At 65.7% G+C, this 15461-nt stretch overlaps 9 protein-coding genes across 9 annotated transcripts; 5 read left to right on the top strand and 4 right to left on the bottom strand.

Moving 5' to 3' along the window:
• Positions 1-145: 145 nt before the first annotated feature.
• Positions 146-2188, top strand: MICPUN_61702 (inorganic phosphate transporter family; the record flags this gene model as incomplete). The annotated part of the gene is made up of 1 exon (XM_002508333.1): positions 146-2188. One exon carries the CDS (start codon positions 146-148, stop codon positions 2186-2188), a length of 2043 nt encoding a protein of 680 aa, XP_002508379.1.
• A 515-nt stretch (positions 2189-2703) lies between these two features.
• MICPUN_61703 (predicted protein) lies at positions 2704-3790 on the top strand (the record flags this gene model as incomplete). Its single annotated transcript, XM_002508334.1, has 2 exons — positions 2704-2744; positions 2797-3790. The coding sequence occupies 2 exons, from the start codon at positions 2704-2706 to the stop codon at positions 3788-3790; spliced, it is 1035 nt and encodes a 344-aa protein (XP_002508380.1).
• A 646-nt stretch (positions 3791-4436) lies between these two features.
• On the bottom strand, positions 4437-5789 carry MICPUN_66770 (hypothetical protein; the record flags this gene model as incomplete). The annotated part of the gene is made up of 2 exons (XM_002508602.1): positions 4437-4742; positions 4824-5789. Coding segments are annotated over 2 exons (1272 nt in total), but the record flags the coding sequence as incomplete, so codon positions are not given.
• Positions 5790-6995: 1206 nt separating this feature from the next.
• CitT_3 (divalent Anion:Na+ symporter family) lies at positions 6996-8354 on the top strand (the record flags this gene model as incomplete). The annotated part of the gene is made up of 1 exon (XM_002508335.1): positions 6996-8354. One exon carries the CDS (start codon positions 6996-6998, stop codon positions 8352-8354), a length of 1359 nt encoding a protein of 452 aa, XP_002508381.1.
• A 50-nt stretch (positions 8355-8404) lies between these two features.
• MICPUN_114001 (predicted protein) lies at positions 8405-9141 on the bottom strand (the record flags this gene model as incomplete). The annotated part of the gene is made up of 1 exon (XM_002508603.1): positions 8405-9141. One exon carries the CDS (start codon positions 9139-9141, stop codon positions 8470-8472), a length of 672 nt encoding a protein of 223 aa, XP_002508649.1. The 3' UTR covers positions 8405-8469.
• A 131-nt stretch (positions 9142-9272) lies between these two features.
• Positions 9273-10320, top strand: MICPUN_61707 (predicted protein). Its single transcript, XM_002508336.1, has 3 exons — positions 9273-9345; positions 9472-9602; positions 9725-10320. Exons 2-3 carry the CDS (start codon positions 9536-9538, stop codon positions 10198-10200), a joined length of 543 nt encoding a protein of 180 aa, XP_002508382.1. The 5' UTR covers positions 9273-9345; positions 9472-9535; the 3' UTR covers positions 10201-10320.
• MICPUN_113897 (predicted protein) lies at positions 10301-11662 on the bottom strand (the record flags this gene model as incomplete). Its single annotated transcript, XM_002508604.1, has 1 exon — positions 10301-11662. The coding sequence occupies one exon, from the start codon at positions 11660-11662 to the stop codon at positions 10301-10303; it is 1362 nt and encodes a 453-aa protein (XP_002508650.1).
• A 512-nt stretch (positions 11663-12174) lies between these two features.
• Positions 12175-13453, top strand: MICPUN_102547 (predicted protein; the record flags this gene model as incomplete). Its single annotated transcript, XM_002508337.1, has 2 exons — positions 12175-12219; positions 12431-13453. 2 exons carry the CDS (start codon positions 12175-12177, stop codon positions 13451-13453), a joined length of 1068 nt encoding a protein of 355 aa, XP_002508383.1.
• Positions 13454-13584: 131 nt separating this feature from the next.
• On the bottom strand, positions 13585-15430 carry MICPUN_61710 (predicted protein; the record flags this gene model as incomplete). The annotated part of the gene is made up of 3 exons (XM_002508605.1): positions 13585-14441; positions 14604-15212; positions 15397-15430. The coding sequence occupies 3 exons, from the start codon at positions 15428-15430 to the stop codon at positions 13585-13587; spliced, it is 1500 nt and encodes a 499-aa protein (XP_002508651.1).
• Positions 15431-15461: the final 31 nt, after the last annotated feature.

Consider the following 15461-nt stretch of genomic DNA (forward strand, 5'->3'; position numbering starts at 1 on the left):
TTTCCTCGGACGATGAGAAGGAATATTCGACTCGAAGGCTACGACTTTTGGTATCTTTTGACGGCGGCGGCTTCTGACGCGCCTCCCACTCGCCGCGCCGCCGCACGCATCCCGCACGAGCGGCCTTCGCGCGCTGCCCTCCAACATGACAGTCGAGCGGCGTCCGCATCGACGCTCGCGCGCCGTCGTCCTGACGTTCGCGCTCCTCGCGTGCGCGCCCGTCGCCGCGAGCGCTCACCGCCAAAAACCAAACCCTTCGTCGGCCGGCGGCGGGGGGCGCCGACTCCTCCAGTCCACCCCCGCCGCGGCGGAAGTCACCGGAGTCGCCGCCGTCGTCGACGGCCGCGACGTCGTCCTCCCCGCCGCGCTCGCCACGTGCGACGCGGGGGTTCTCGAGTGCGACAACCGCAAGTTCCTCAAAAACCTCGAGAAGCACCGGCAGCGCGTCCTCGACTCCTCCTCCTACGCCCCGGACGGGATCGCTCCGCCGCCGCCGCCGGCGTGCGCCAACTACGACGGCCGGTTCGAGGAGCCCGGGCGATTGAGCTGGGTTCTCGGCCTGGCCGCCGGGTTCGGCGCGCTCATGACCTACGGGATAGGCGCGAACGACGCCGCCAACTCGTGGGGCACCTCCGTCGGCTCCGGAGCCGTCTCTGTCACCGCTGCCGTCTTACTCGGCGGCGTTTGCGAATGGCTCGGCGCCGTCGGCCTCGGCTACGGCGTCAGCAAGACGATAAAGGGGACGAGTAAGACGGACGACGCGCGGTGCTGGGCGTGCGGCTACTGCGACAGCGAGATGTCCCTCTACATGGTCGCCATGTGCGCCAGCCTGGCGGCGGCTGCGGTTTTTTTGATGCTCGTCACCTTCACCGCGATGCCCGTGTCGACGACGCACAGCATCGTGGGAGGCACGGTGGGCGCCGCCGCCGTGGGCGTGGGGTTCGGCTGCCTCAACTGGGACTGGAACTCCGGCGGGCTCTCGGCGATCATCGCAAGTTGGGTCATATCTCCGGTCTTCTCCGGAATCATCGGCGTGATTTCCTACTGGCTCACGCACCACACCGTCGTCAAACCCAAACTGGGGGGGTCGCCCAGGCGAAACGCGATGATCGGCCAGCCGATACTGTGGAGCGGACAAACCTTCGTCATCGTGTTCCTCATCCTGCTCAAGGCGCAGCCCACGAAGGGGTGGACCTATCGCGAGCAGGCCAAGATCGCCGGCATCGCCGCCGCCGTCGTGTTTGCCCTCGTGGCGACGATACTAAACCCCATCGTTCACCGTTCGATGCCTTCGGTGGCGGCCAAGCGCAGACGCGAGGAGCTCGAGGCGGAAGCCCACGCGCCGCTCGACGCTAAGCCCCTTCGACGACCGACCCGATTTCGGAGCATCCACGAGGGGCTGTATCGGTTCTTGGTGTCGGCCACGACGGGAGGGAGCTCGACCTCCTCCAACGACTCCGGCAGCCCCCGATGCGAAACCGCAAACGCCGCCGCCGCCGCCGCGACGAACGCGTCTCAACCAACCTCCGTGATGGGAAGCATATCCACCGCCATCGGCGACATCGTCGTCCGCGACAGCGACGAGCGGTCCAGGACCCGAGCCGGCTTCCTCGCCTCATCCGCGAGAATCACCGAAGAGGAGTTCGCCGCGGGTATGTCCGAGGAGGAAGTGGATGCCACGTACGCGTTCAAGTATCTCCTCGTCTTCACCGCGGCGCTCGAATCTTTCGCGCACGGCGCTAACGACACCGCGAACGCCACCGGGCCGTTCAGCGCGGTGTACCTGACGTACTCGCAGGGCCTCGACGACTGTCGCAAGCCCGAGACCCCCGCGTGGATCATGGCCGTCGCCGGCTTTGGCGTCTTCCTCGGCGTGGCGACGATGGGCCATCGCGTGATTCGCACGATTGGCAAGGAACTGACCGACATCAACTACCAGCGCGGTTTCTGCATCGAGTTCGCGAGCACGCTCACGGTGGTGCTGGCGACGGTGATGGAGATGCCGGTGAGCACCACGCACTGCCAGGTGGGCGCTGTGGTCTTCGTGGGCGCGGCGGCGTTTGGACCGGGAAGCGTCCGTTGGGGTTTGTTCGGGCGGATCGTGCTGACGTGGGTGCTGACGCTGCCGATCGCGGGATTGACCGCCGCGGCGGTGACTGCCGCGCTGCGACCGGCGATCGTGGCGTGACGCGTGATGGGTGCGTGACGTCACGGAATGAACGACGGGGATCGTTCGCTTCGGGGGGACAGGGTTCCAGGCGGATCACATCTTTAACGCCGCGCGCGATGATGACACCGATGAGGCATCGCTCATTGAGGCGGGCTCCTTCCTCCATCGCGCATCATCGCGAGTGCAACGTTGTGGTGGCAGCGTCAACAACGTTGCACGTGCTTAGTGAAGTTGATGATGCGCGAGGGCGGACGGAGGGTCATCGCGCGCGGACACGACGCGGACGTGAGTTCCATCTTCCGCCCGTTCCATCTTGTGACCCTCTTTTACTTCGGTCCTCCCTCGCACGACATCGCGACCGCCACGTAGTGCGGCATGCCTGCACTACGTACAATCGTCTGTGTGATGCACAAATGTATTGTCGTGCGAGGGCGGACGAAGGGCCACAGGGTGGAACGAACTCCCCACGTCCGCGTCTCCGGCGTCTAGCACCCCGGTTGTCAACCATAAAATTCTCTCGGACCTCTCTCGTCATGCGGAACCAAGACTTTTATTTTACCTGCCACGTCATCTCGTGATATCGCTTCGTCCCTCTCACTCGTACGCGCGCCACGCCATCCGCGGAGGATGCACGCCGCGCTCGTCCGTGCGTCCGTCCGAGTGAACGCATCCACCCGTCCGCTCTCACGCCTCGCGAATCGCGCGCGAGTGGCGCTTAGGTCCGAGCCTTTCCCGGGCGCCTCCATCGACATCGGCAATCGCCGAAACATCGCCGCGGCGTCCCTTCGCGGTCGCCGGGCGCTCCTCCTCACCGCGGCGTCGTTCCTGGTCTCCCTCTCGCCGGCGCGCGCGGCGGTCGACCCATCGTCCTCGTCCCCCAACCCCTTCGCCTCGGGCGCCGGGCCGGATCCGTCTTCGTGCGAACCCGTCGGCAGGTCACCCGTCGCCTTCTCCCCCGTTCGCACGAAAGCCACCATGGGTGCAGGCGACGCGCCGGGCGGCGCCGACGACACGCTCGCGGAGTATCCGGGCACCGCGCTGACCCGCATGGAGAACGCGGTCGCACGCGCGAGATCCCTCACCGAGGAACAGCTCAGCGGCGACTGGGAGGACGTCCGCGGCCTGCTCCTTTGGGCCGCCGGCCTCAGGGACATTCGAGACGCGCCCCCCGGCGAGGGCTACACCGGGCACTGCTTCAACGACTTTAACCACGTCGACGCCACGACGATGACTCTGGACGTGTCCGACAACGAGAACCGCGGCGCGGTCCGAGGCATCGCCTTCGGCAACAGGCTCGGACCGGGGATTCGCGTCGCGTCCGACCCTGACTTGGGTCCGGGTGGCACTTGGTGCACGTGCGCGCAGGGCGGCGCCGCGGAACCCCCCGCGGATGTTGCGCACCTGCAGTTCAGGAGCAAGATCGCGTGGAAGCTGGTGTGGGTACCCACGGGTGGGTACGCCCGGTTCGTGCTCGTGGACGACGCGGGGAACGCGCTCGCGACCGGGACGCCCACCGGATCGCTTCCGGCTCTTAACGAGAGAAAGTACAACTACGAGATTGTCCGCGGCGGGAGGTACGCGAGAGCGGCGGATGCGTACGCGGGCGGCGGGGCGCGATGAGCGCGGCGGGCGGGGGGCGCGACGGGTCGGTAAAAGACCGACCCGACCCTCGCGCGGTTTCGTTCGAGACGCGCGTGACCGACTTGGTCTCAATTACTCGCCGCCGTCTTATTCATCGCCGTTCCGAGAGAAACACTCGCGGCGCTAGTTACGCGTGACCGACTTGGTCTCAATCACTCGTGGGTGCCGAATCGTTCGACGTTAGTAAAAGAGTCACCACCGCTCACGCCTCGTACTTCAGGGGCCCCGCCTTGGAGCAGCACCACACGTCCGGCGGGTACGTCCTCGCCTGCGCGTCGTACAGCTTCCGCCACTCCTCCGAGTGCGCCGATCCGCCCGGCATGAACGGCACGACGGTGTCCAGGTGGAGTATCCGCGACGTGCGCACGCCCGCGAGCGCGCTGGAGATGTCGTCGGGTCGCATGTACCCCTCCGGGACGCTCGCCCGGCGCTTGGCGATCGACGCGTTCCGCTCCACACCCAACCACCCGCACGTCTGCGCCTCGAGGCGACCCCCGCCCCCCGGTGAGTCACCGCCCGGTGAGTCACCGCCTGGTGAGTCACCGCCCGTTCCCGGACCGCGGACGCAGTACTCCGTCCCGTCCGGGAACGGTCGCGACAGGGCGTCGTCCGCGTCGGACGCCTTGACCTCGACCGTGGCGACCGACTCGCGCATCTCCGCCGGAAACTCCGGGTGCGAGTAAAACGTCCACTCGCGGAATTTGGACGCGTCGGCCAGGTCCATGTTGATGACGTGGTCCACTGGGCACACGAACGGCAACGCGAACGCGGATCCCGGGAACCTGCCGTAGTGCGGGAACCACACGCGGTCCAGGCCGCACAGGATCGGGGGCAGCACCAGCGTCCTGCCCAGCTTTTGTGCAATCGCGGCGGCTGTCTTGATCTGCTTGATCTGGAACGACACCAGCTCCTTGTTCTTTCGCACGATTTCCTCATCCACGGTTTCAATCGCGGGGAACGTGTCGTCCTTCGCTTCCGGCCAGGACCTCTCCGCGAACATCGTGAGGTTCACCGCCTCGGCGCTGGGTATCCTCGGGGTGTACGACATGAACATGCCCTTTTCCGGAAGCTCCGGATCGCCGTCAAAGTAGTTGATCTCCTCGTCCCCGAGCCACGCGTTGGCCTCGCGAGCCCTGTGCCTTTTACCCGGCGTCCCGCCAAACTGAAACGTGTTGTGCACCGCGTACGGCTCCAGCCCCACCTGGGTGTGCAGCCGCTGCGCGTAGAACGTGTGCCCGTTGCTGAACTGAGAGACGGGCAGCGTCCCCATCGTCACCCGGCCGCCGAACGCCGTATCCGTCAATCCGGTTCCGTCGGGCCTGTACGCGCAAGCCCCCGCCAGCGCTTTCAAGTCGTTGAAGGCGTTCTGATCCCACAGCTTATCGTCCGCCTCGATGCGCCGGACCCACTCCTCGGTGAGCTGCTGGCTGCCCCTGGTGGGACGGAACCACATTATGCCGATGTTCGACGCGGCGTGGCACACGTGAAACTCGAGCCCCTCGCCGTCGACCAGATGGGGCGTCTGCAGGGGCGGGTCCAGCGCGATCTCCGATCGCAGGAGATCGGTGGAGACGAGGATGTCGGCGCTGGGGTACCGCTTGAAGAACGGCGTGGGATCACGCAGCCACGCCACGTCGATGTCGGAGATGAGAACCGAGATGCCCTCCACCTTGGTGAAGTCTCGGATGAGCCTGATCTTGTCTCTGCCCATCTTGTGGAAATTTTGCGATCCCCACCCAAAGTCCTTCTTGACCGCGTCCTTTTCGATGCCCTTGCTTCCCATGTGCCACGTCGCGACGCCCATCTCGGTCATGTACCGGTACAACTCGTCGTCCATCGCGCCGACCATGAAATTCGTCAGGCCGAGCGACTTGAGCCGCATCGTCCAGAACCTCGCGAAATCCTTGTAGTGGTTGTTCGCCCACGTGACGAACACGACGCCGTCGACCGCGGTGCGACGCACCAGGCCTTTGGTGATGCCGGTGCTCAGCACGTCGTCGTCATCGTCGGAACTGGACGTCGGCGAGGTTCGGGTCTCCACCGCGGCGGCGGCGTCGGTGGTTGACGACGGACCCGCCTCGTCCGCGTCGGCGAGCACCTTGTCTCTGGCGCGGGCGATTGGCTCGTTCGATTCCTCGGTCGCGACGACGTCCGTGACGCCCACGTCGAGCTCGGCCCTGAGCGCACGCGCGTCGACTGAGGACGCGCAGAGGAGCGCGGCGATCACGACGCCCAACGCCCACCTCGCGATCGTCCGCCCCATCGCGCTCGCTCGCGTGTCGCCTCGATCTGACGATGCCGTTTCCGACTCGGCTGTTGAGTGCGACCGAGGCTGCATACGGTTCGGCAAACTCGATTAGCAAATAGGCGCGCCAAATCGGTGTTATTACAGAATCTTCTAACCGTCTGCCACTTGGCGCGATGAGAGTTCCAAATTTCCAGACTGTTACTCCATGGCCAGCCAAGCAAGTGTGATCCCGAACCGAATGTTATCCGAATCGCATGTGCTTTTCGGCCGTGGGGCAGGTTTTGCGATAAAGGATGCGATAAAGTTCCGCGGTGGATCAACGCGGAGTCCCTATACAACGAGGCGGCCGGGACGCATCGAAGTCCGAACGTCGCCTGTTCGGGTAACGCGGGTTCCACGATGAACCTCGCGGCGAGCGCTGCGGCGCCGGGGCGCGCGATACCGCGCCCGTCGATGCCCGGGCCACGGACGCAAATGACGGCTGGGAGATTTATCACGACGCGTACGCGCTTCAACCCCGCGCGCGGCGTTTCGCCCCTGGTGAACCGTCCATCCGAGGCGCGCGACCTCTCCGCGCGCGCCGTCATCCGCGGCGGGCACTCGTGCAACCTTCCCCTCGCGTCGACTCGCTACGTTCGCGTCGCCAAACCCGCGTCGCACCGCGGGTCCTTCACCAGGACCCGGCCCAACGTCGGACTGAGGGAGGAGGAGTTGAACTCCGCGGAGGAGGACGATGAGAGGGCGGGCGAGGGCGAGGGGATCGACTGCGAGGTGGACTTCAACAAGGAAGATCCTCAGTGCGGACCCATCTGCGACCTGAGCAACCCGGACGATCCCGCGTGCCTGTCCCCGGTCCCCATCCGCGGCGGCCGAGACGACCCCGACAAGCGCCCAATCTGGTCCGGCGAAGGCCTCGGCGTCAATCTGCCGGCGACGATGTTCTCCGTGGCTCTCGGCCTGGCGGTGTACTTCGTCGTGCCGTGCCCCGCGGACCTCACGCGCGAGGCGTGGCGCTTACTCGCCATCTTCTGCACCACCGTCGCGGGTCTGGTGGTCAAGCCCGCGCCGGTGGGCATGTGGTGCTTCATGTCGCTGACGTTCACCGTGATGACCAAGACGCTGACGTTTGAACAAGGACTCGCGAGTTTAACCAACCAGGTCATCTGGCTCATCGTCGTGGCGTCGTTCTTCGCCAGGGCGTTCATCAAGACGGGCTTCGGGGACAGGCTCGGGCTGTTGTTCGTCAGGGCCTTTGGCAGCGACACGCTCAAGCTCGCGTACGGGTTACAGACGGCGGAGGCGTTTCTGTCTCCGGCGATGCCGAGCACCACGGCGAGAGCCGCGGGGGTGTTCGTGCCGATCGTCAACTCTCTGGACGACAGGACCAAGACGTACCTGATGTCGCAGCAGCTGCAGGGCGGTAACGTGACCTCGTGCCTCCTGGTGAGCGCCGCGGCGCAGAACTTTCTGTGCATGCAGATCGCCACGGGCATGGGCATCCCGTTCACGAACCCGTTTATGGATTGGCTCGTGGCGAGCAGCGTGCCGTCGATCCTCGGGATCCTGGCGACCCCGATCGTGATCTACCTGATCGATCCACCCGGGGTGAAAGAGACCCCGGAGGCGCCCATCATCGCAGCGAAAAAGTTGGAGGAGCTCGGGCCCATTAGGGGGAACGAGCTCAAGATGGTTGGCGGGCTGGCCATCACGGTGTTCATGTGGATCTTCGGCACGAAGATTGGGGTCTCTCCCGCTCTCGCGGCGATGATCGGCTTCTCCCTGCTGATGATCATGAACGTCATCTCCTGGGACGAGGCGCTGGAGCAGAAGGGCGCGTGGGACACCCTTTTGTGGTTCTCGGTGCTCATCTCGATGTCCGGGCAGCTGAACACCATGGGAGTCGTCCCTCATTTCGCCAACGCGGTTTCCTCCTCCTTGGCGGCGATGGACATGGGTTGGATGCAGGTGTTCGCGCTCCTGCACGGCGTTTACTTCATCATGCACTACTTCTTCGCCTCGCAGTCCGCGCACGTGGGCGCGCTGTACCCGGCCTTCCTCTCCATGATGCTCGCGTCCGGCACGCCGCCCATGCTCGCGGCGCTCACGCTCGGGTTCAACACCAACCTCTTTGGCGGCTTGACGCACTACGCGTCTGGCCAGGCTGCGTGTTACTTTTCCAGCGGGCACGTGCCGATGTCGCTGCTGTGGAAGCAGGGGGCGTACATGTCGGTGGTGAACCTGCTCATCTACAGCACGGTGGGCATGGCGTGGTGGAAGATGCTCGGGCTGTGGTAAATATGGGACTCGGAGGGTCGACGTCGGTGACAATCGGCGTCGGTTGTATCAACAGTGAACATTGCGATATTTTATAAATGGACGACCAAGCGGTTTCGCACGTCGCGCCGAACCCTCAGAACGACCCCGCGCACCCTGGCGTCTCCGGGTCCATCTCGCACTCGTCGAAGGGCTTGAACCTCTTCTCCACGTCGCTCAGGCTCGGCTCCGCCTTGAAACCCCGCAGTTTTAAGGGACCCAGGTCCAGCGAATCTTTAAACACCGTGACTATGAAGGATACCTGGGACCTACCCGCCGGGATGGGCGCGTCGAGCCCCGAGAGCACCGTCCTGCTTCCTCCCGTCGGATTCACCGTCGCGGCGCTGTTGTTCTGCTGATCGTCGATGAACCCGAAGATGTTCGCCGCCTCCACGTTCCGCCTCTGGCTGTTATCCGCCGTGGCTGTGAACTTGAGGCACACGGTGTTCTTCTTGTTGGGCATGTACTGGTTCGCGGGGCACTCCGTTGGTTCGTACTTGACGTCGCTGAGCGCAATCTCCGAGCCGAACGCGAACGCGATGCCGGGCTGTAACACGCTGTTGGCGGCGAACGCGGCAGAAAGGAGCGCGGACGCCGCCCTGGCCCCGGCGCCGACGACGCGGCCCTCATCGTCACCCGCCCGGCTCAGCGCACACGTGGCGTTCCCGTGGGCGTCGGATCGGACACGACGGGATCCGGTGGCGTCGGCGCGAGTTTGGCGAGACGAAACAGTGCGCACCGGTGGGATGTGGCGCGCGACGGCGAACATCGCGTCGGATCGAAGCGCGCTCGGGTGTGGCTCGCACTGGGTGTGGCTGAGGATGTTATCATCTGTCCGTCTCAAGCTGTTTTTTGAGCTCTCACTTGCAGGCAAGAGTCCAACCTCGCCAGTCTTACCGGCGCGAAACCCATCGATGTCCGGTTTCGTCTGCTCTCGCGCGACCGCGCACACCGCAGCGTGTAGCCTCGCCAGGTGAATCCAACCCCGCATCTCCCAGGGACCTCCTCTGAGACTCCCAGATTCGCGCCCAACTCGTCCCGCCCCGTCGTTTTCACCACACGGAGCTGACTCACCTCCTCGCCCATCCGCCCACCGAAGCAGGGCCTCCGCGGAGGAAGGCCGCGGCAGGCCGCGGCGCGTGCACCCGCGCAGACGCGACGTGATGCGCGGTTCCGTCTCGCAGGTGGCGGCTGGGACCATCAAGGACGACGATAAAGTCCCGGACCCCGGTGAGCGCCCTCCCATCGCCCCCGCTTCTTCGCGCGAACCCTACCGCCCCGCGTAACATAACACCGCGAGCGTCCGCGCTGACGACTCGATCGAACGCCTCCCTCGCCGCCCCCCCGCGCAGACTCGCGCGCCGCGTCCACCCGCCGCGACTTCCTCGCCGCGCAGGTCGTCGCCGCGGTGACCGCCACGCAGGCGCTCGTCCCTCACGACGCGTGGGCCGCCGTCGAACGCGGCCTGGACCTCCCCGACGACTACTTCAAAAAGGCGCGAGACGCGGTCAAGACGCTGGTGGCGAGTTTAGAGTTTGAAGCCACGAACCCGTCGGACGCCGACAGGTTCCGCAAAGCCGAGCCCGCGAAGGAGGCGGTGAAGGCGTTCATCAAAGACTGGGCGAGCGCCCCCGCGGCGCAGGGCGAGCGCGCGCACGACGACATCGTGCTCGCCGTTCGAGAGCTCGGCGAGTTTTACAAGGAAAACGGTTCGAGGTCGCGGCTGTCTCCCGAGGCGAGGGAGAGCATTTTGGCGAAGCTGTACGACGCGAGGGAGGCGCTGCCGCCCGCGCCCCCCTCGCTCGCGGACAGGCTGCTGGGGTTGTAGGGTTACGAGTAGTATGAATCGACCGCGCGTGTTCGATGCATTAAGTGTTAACGTAGTTAAGTTAACACTTAGGCGTCGTTTCGTCGAGAGAGTCCCTCAATCAAGCCTCTGTTCGCGCGCGCTTGCTCGCGCCGCCCCCGGCGTGTGTCTCCTCCCCGCCGCTGTTAACCGCGCACGGGAACGTTCGTCGGTTACCCCCGCCCCGCTCCGCCGCGATCCGCGCGCGGTCCACCCGAGCGCTCTCCCTCGCGCACAGGCCCAACACCGCCCACGCGCCGTCGACGGCCCACGCCTCCGCCGCCATCGGCGACAGCGTCGGGTCGTCGATTTGGACCTCGTCGTCCGACGCGCGCACGGACACCTCGGCACCCCCGGCACCCCGCTCGGCACCCCGCGGTATCCGCCGGGCGGCGGCCGGAGTCTCCGAGTCCACCGCGGCGAGCACGTCGCCGCACGCTTTGGCGAGTTCCGCGACGAACCCGTCTCCGAAGAGCCCGTCCCCGCCCCTCCCCCGGTGAGTCACCGGGGAACTCGCCAGTCCCCGCCCGCTCCGAGGGAACGCGTCGTTCGACGAGTCGGCGTGCGTTATAACGCCCGCGTCTGTCTCGCCGTCGACGTAGTTGAGAAACGCCACGACGCCGGCTCGTCGTCGATACGGATTCACCGGGGGCGATCCTCGCGATGATGGCCGGGTGGCCCACGCCAGCACGAAGCGCGCGGTGCGACGTCTGCGCGGGTGCGCCGCCACGTAAGGACCGAGCACCTTGAACGCGATCGCGTCGGACGTGCTCCAGTCGTGCACGCCCCGCGCGGAGGGGTCGTCGAAGAGCGCGAGCGCGTCGGGAAGAAATTCTCCCGACGGTTTCGCGTCTGCGTCAGCGATGGACATCGACGAGCCCGCCGGTCGAGGCGACGATGACTCGTCGTCGTCGTCCTCCTCGTCGTCGTCCTCGTCCCCGAAGAGCCGGGCGCTGACGTTCGGGTCGGGCAAGACGAGCTCCTGCGAAGCGGTCGATTGTGGACGCGAGACGGTCGTCAGTCGAGGCGTCGGACGCGTCGCGCGTCTCGGGGCGGAAGGGGCGCGCGGATCGGAGGACAATCGAGGGCTCTTTTTTTTGGTTTTTTGGCTACGATGTGCACGCGCTCTCGCGCGGGACTCGGGGCGCTCTCTCACCTGAAACATCGTCATCCCCGACAGCTTATCGTCCGCGAACTCGCTTCGCATCAACTCGAGGGACGCGTGGTACCGCGCCTCGCCCCACCACGCCGCCGCGCTCGCGTCGCACGGTCGGCCCTCCTGCTCGGCTTCCAGCGTCCTCGCCCGGATACACGCCTGCTCGCAGCCCCGCCATCGTCCGAGGCCCTGCGTCTGGAACCACTCCCTGGTCGACGCCTGAGCGTGAGCCTCGAGCCTGGACTGGATGTCGCGCGCCAGTCGCTCACCCTCCTCGCGAGGCTCCATCGGCCGCGTGGGTCTCCGGCTCCTCCTCCCCGCGACTCGCGCGCGCAGCCTGTGACGACGTCACTTTGTTGCCGATCCTTGTTCTTTTTGTCGAAGAGACGTGTCCGCGTCAGGAAAATGAGAGATCGCTGGTTTCGGATAAAAGTCAATGACTGGGAACCCGCCTTGAGTCACAGACGGCAGTTTGGCGGCAGTTTGGCGGTCCCATCCTTTTTGACGAGCTCGCCACTGTCGCCATTCAGAAGAGCGACGCGGTGACGGGGGAGAGGCGACGGAGACGAGGGTCACGAACACATCGCTATAAAAGGATGAACGCAACCGCCGCGACGCTCCTCAGGGGCACGGCGTGGTGCGCTCGGGGCGCGCGCGCGCTCAGGCGCGCCGCGTCGCAGGCGCCGGCCCCCCGGCAGGCGGCGGTGGTCGTGGTGCCCACGCGTCGGGCGAGAGGGTTCGCGCCCGCGACGCGCGCGCTGAGGCGGACGGACGCCGATACCGACGACGAGTTCCTCACCATGACGGAGACGGACGTGAACCGGGGGTCCCGACTCGCTCAGCAGGTGCGCGCAAACCCGACCCGGTGCCTCAATTGGACGCGACGCGTTCGGCGCGACTCCAGTCTCCGCCGCCAAAATGCCAATTGGACCCGTCCGTTCGCACTCTCCGCAACGGAGAAGAACGAACGTCCCTCCGCCCCGTTCCAACCCCCGACGACAGCCACTGACCTCATTCCCACCTCCGCGTTCCACACGAACCCCCTCGAACGCGCAGGTGCGACTGGTGCAGTGGTACCCCGGTCACATCGCGAGAGCCGAGAGGGCGCTGAGGGAGCAGCTCAAAGCCGTGGACGCCGTCGTCGAGGTTCGAGACATTCGCATCCCGCTCGCCACGACGCACCCCGATATCCCGGACTGGATCGGCAACAAACTGCGCGTGCTCGTGCTCAACCGCGCGGACATGGTCACCGACGCGGAGCGCAGCCGGTGGGTCTCGTGGTTCAAGAAGCGGGGCGAGAAGCACGTGGTGCTGACGGATGCGAAAACCGGCAAGGGCGTCAAGCGCGTGATGGAGGTGGCGTCGTCCGTGGCGAAGGAGGTGAACGAGAAACGGGTCGCGAAGGGCTTACTCCCACGGCCCGTGCGCACCGCGGTGATCGGCTACCCAAACGTGGGTAAGAGCGCGCTCATAAATCGTCTGACGAACAGCAAAACGTGCGCGTCGGCTCCGAGGCCGGGCGTGACGAGGGATTTACGTTGGGTCCGCGTGGGCGGCGACCTCGATTTGCTCGACTCCCCCGGCGTCCTACCCGGTCGTTTGGCGGACCAGACCGCGGCGAACCGTCTGGCGATGGCCAACGACATCGGCGAGGCGTCCTACCTCGCGTCCAGCGTCGCCGCGAGGCTGATCGAGGAGATGAAACGTCACGAGAGGTGGAGCTCCAGGCGCGGCGGGCTCAAGGAGATCGTCGAGAAGAGGTACAAGTTCGGACCCGACGACGACATCGACGAGATGACCGGCGAGGACGTGGTGTGCTACCTCGCGGCGAAGGCCCAGGACGACGACCTGGAGCGAGCGGGGACGAGGATCCTCAACGACTTTAGGAAAACCGCACTCGGGTCTTTCGCGCTCGAGCTGCCGCCCAGAGGCAAAAGAGGCGACTCCGTGGCGTCTTACAACAAGACCGACTACAGGCGCCAAGTGCACTTCATCTCCGACGAGGACGTTCGATACCACGACCCGTACCGCGGGGACATCGGCACCGTCCGCGCTAGTAGGCCCTCGAAGGAGGAGTAGACGAGAAGTCGGATTCGATTCGCGAGCATCTTCGAAAGAAGTCTACATTTGAAAAGTTACAAAACCGAGGTTCGATCGACGCCCTCGCGCGCAAACTACTAAATCTTAGCTAGCTAACATCGGTCGTCGCGTCACGTCAGCGACACGAAATCCCCCGTGACGCGCGCGACGACTAACGCCGTCGCCAGTGCGGGCGCGTTCCCGCTCCCGGCGTCGGCGGTGAAAACCTTGACCGCGAAATCCTTCTCGACGCCGACGCCGCCGCTTGAATCGTCGGGCACGACGACAAAGTCAAAGTACCCGTCGTCCGAAGCCGTTCCCACGCGCTGCGTCGCGCGAACCAGCCCCGTGCGCGGCGGGGTGGTTCCCGCGTCCGGTTCCGGCGCGGCGCCGCTGTTGTGGTGGACGCTAAACTCGGCGGCGACCGTCGCGGGCGCGCCCCCCGTCCATTGGCACGAGACGTCCACCGATAAACGAGCCGACGTGCCCGGTTTCAGGCGAAGCGTTACGAGCGTTACGGGCGCCGCGCTCGAGTCCGTGACGTTCACGCTCTTACCCACCTTGGCCGACTTCCCCGCGAGCTCGATCATGGACCCACCGCCGACGTACGTGTTCCCGCCCGCGTGGTACCCGCCCTTGACGTAGAGCGCGGCTCCGATGCCTGAAGAATCGCCGTTTGTATCGGACAACACCGAGAGTTTGGCCTTGATCGCGGCGGATTTTTCCACCGCGAGGCCGCCCGCGAGGCGGACCGAGCCGTCGACGTCCGTCTCGGAGTTTGTCACGGAGACGTCGGTGGTGTCCGCCACCCTCACGGTGCCTGCGGAGAGAGGAGGCGGGCGAAAGCCGGGGGGGGGGGAACGTGAGCGAAAGATAACCGCGTGCGTAGAAAACCGCGAGCGCGAGCCGTGTTCCTCGTGTTCCTCGTCGTCGTCTTCCGGGAGGAGCCTCCGTGTAATCGAACGGTTCACCTCAAAGGAATTCAGTTCTAGTAGCTGATTAATTTATGGGCCTTCATCGGCTCCGCCGCGGCGTCGACGACGACGAGTCGCGAGGATGGGGAAACGACGAACGCGCGAAAAAGTCGAGGGAAAAACCAAACACATTCGTTTGAGGAACACCTCAATCGGGAGGTTAAAACCACACGCACCCGTCATGAACGTCTTCTTCCCCACGGTGAGCCCACCGGTGGTGACGACCGACGCCAACGCGCTGCACGTCCCGTCCACGCTCGTGGCGCAGCTGTCCGTCGCGTCGTTCGCGTTGATCGGATACGCCACCTTCACGTTCTCCGCGGCGTCGGTGGTGTCCAGCGTCACGATCGGGTTGCCGGCTTCCGCGGTGATCTGGAGTCCGTTCGCGTCGTTGTCCTTGGCCTCGATGCGCGTGTCGAGAACATGAATCGGCGCGTGCGTCTCCAACCGCTGCGATGCGCTGTTTATCTTCCAGTACGTGATCGGGGAGGCGCCCGCGTCCTTCACGGCGAGGGCGTTTGCGTTGGAATCGAGCACGACGATCGAGGACTCGCCGTTGCTGTTGTGAAAGACGACGTCTCCGCGGATCATCGCGGAGCCGTCCACCTCGAGCTTGCGCGCGGGCGCCCCCGAGGTGTCGTTGTACGTCGAAATGTCCCCCACCGCGACGTTACCCGAGGGACCGTGGACGAAGAGTCGGCCGACGACGGAGAAGCTCGGGCGGGTGACGGTGGTGTTGACGTCGGTGGCGGTCACGTCCCCCGGGGCGGCGTCGACTCCGGCGCCTGGTGAGATGCACGACGGGGCGGGGGGAAATGATGGGCGTCGAACGGTCAGACGAACGCTCACGATGGGCGCGGACGACGGTCGGATCGAGGGGCGGGTGGCACCGGCGGGGATCGCCAGTCGCGCGTTTGTTTCAAAACTGCGGTGACAATGGGGCGGTAGGTTTTGGTGAGGGGGGCGCACCTCGCGCGAGGATGGATACGGCGGCCAACGCCATCGCGAGGGCGCGCGACATCATCACCGAGGAC

Source organism: Micromonas commoda, chromosome 10, assembly GCF_000090985.2.
Source record: "Micromonas commoda chromosome 10, complete sequence".
Classification (NCBI taxonomy): Eukaryota; Viridiplantae; Chlorophyta; class Mamiellophyceae; order Mamiellales; family Mamiellaceae; genus Micromonas; species Micromonas commoda.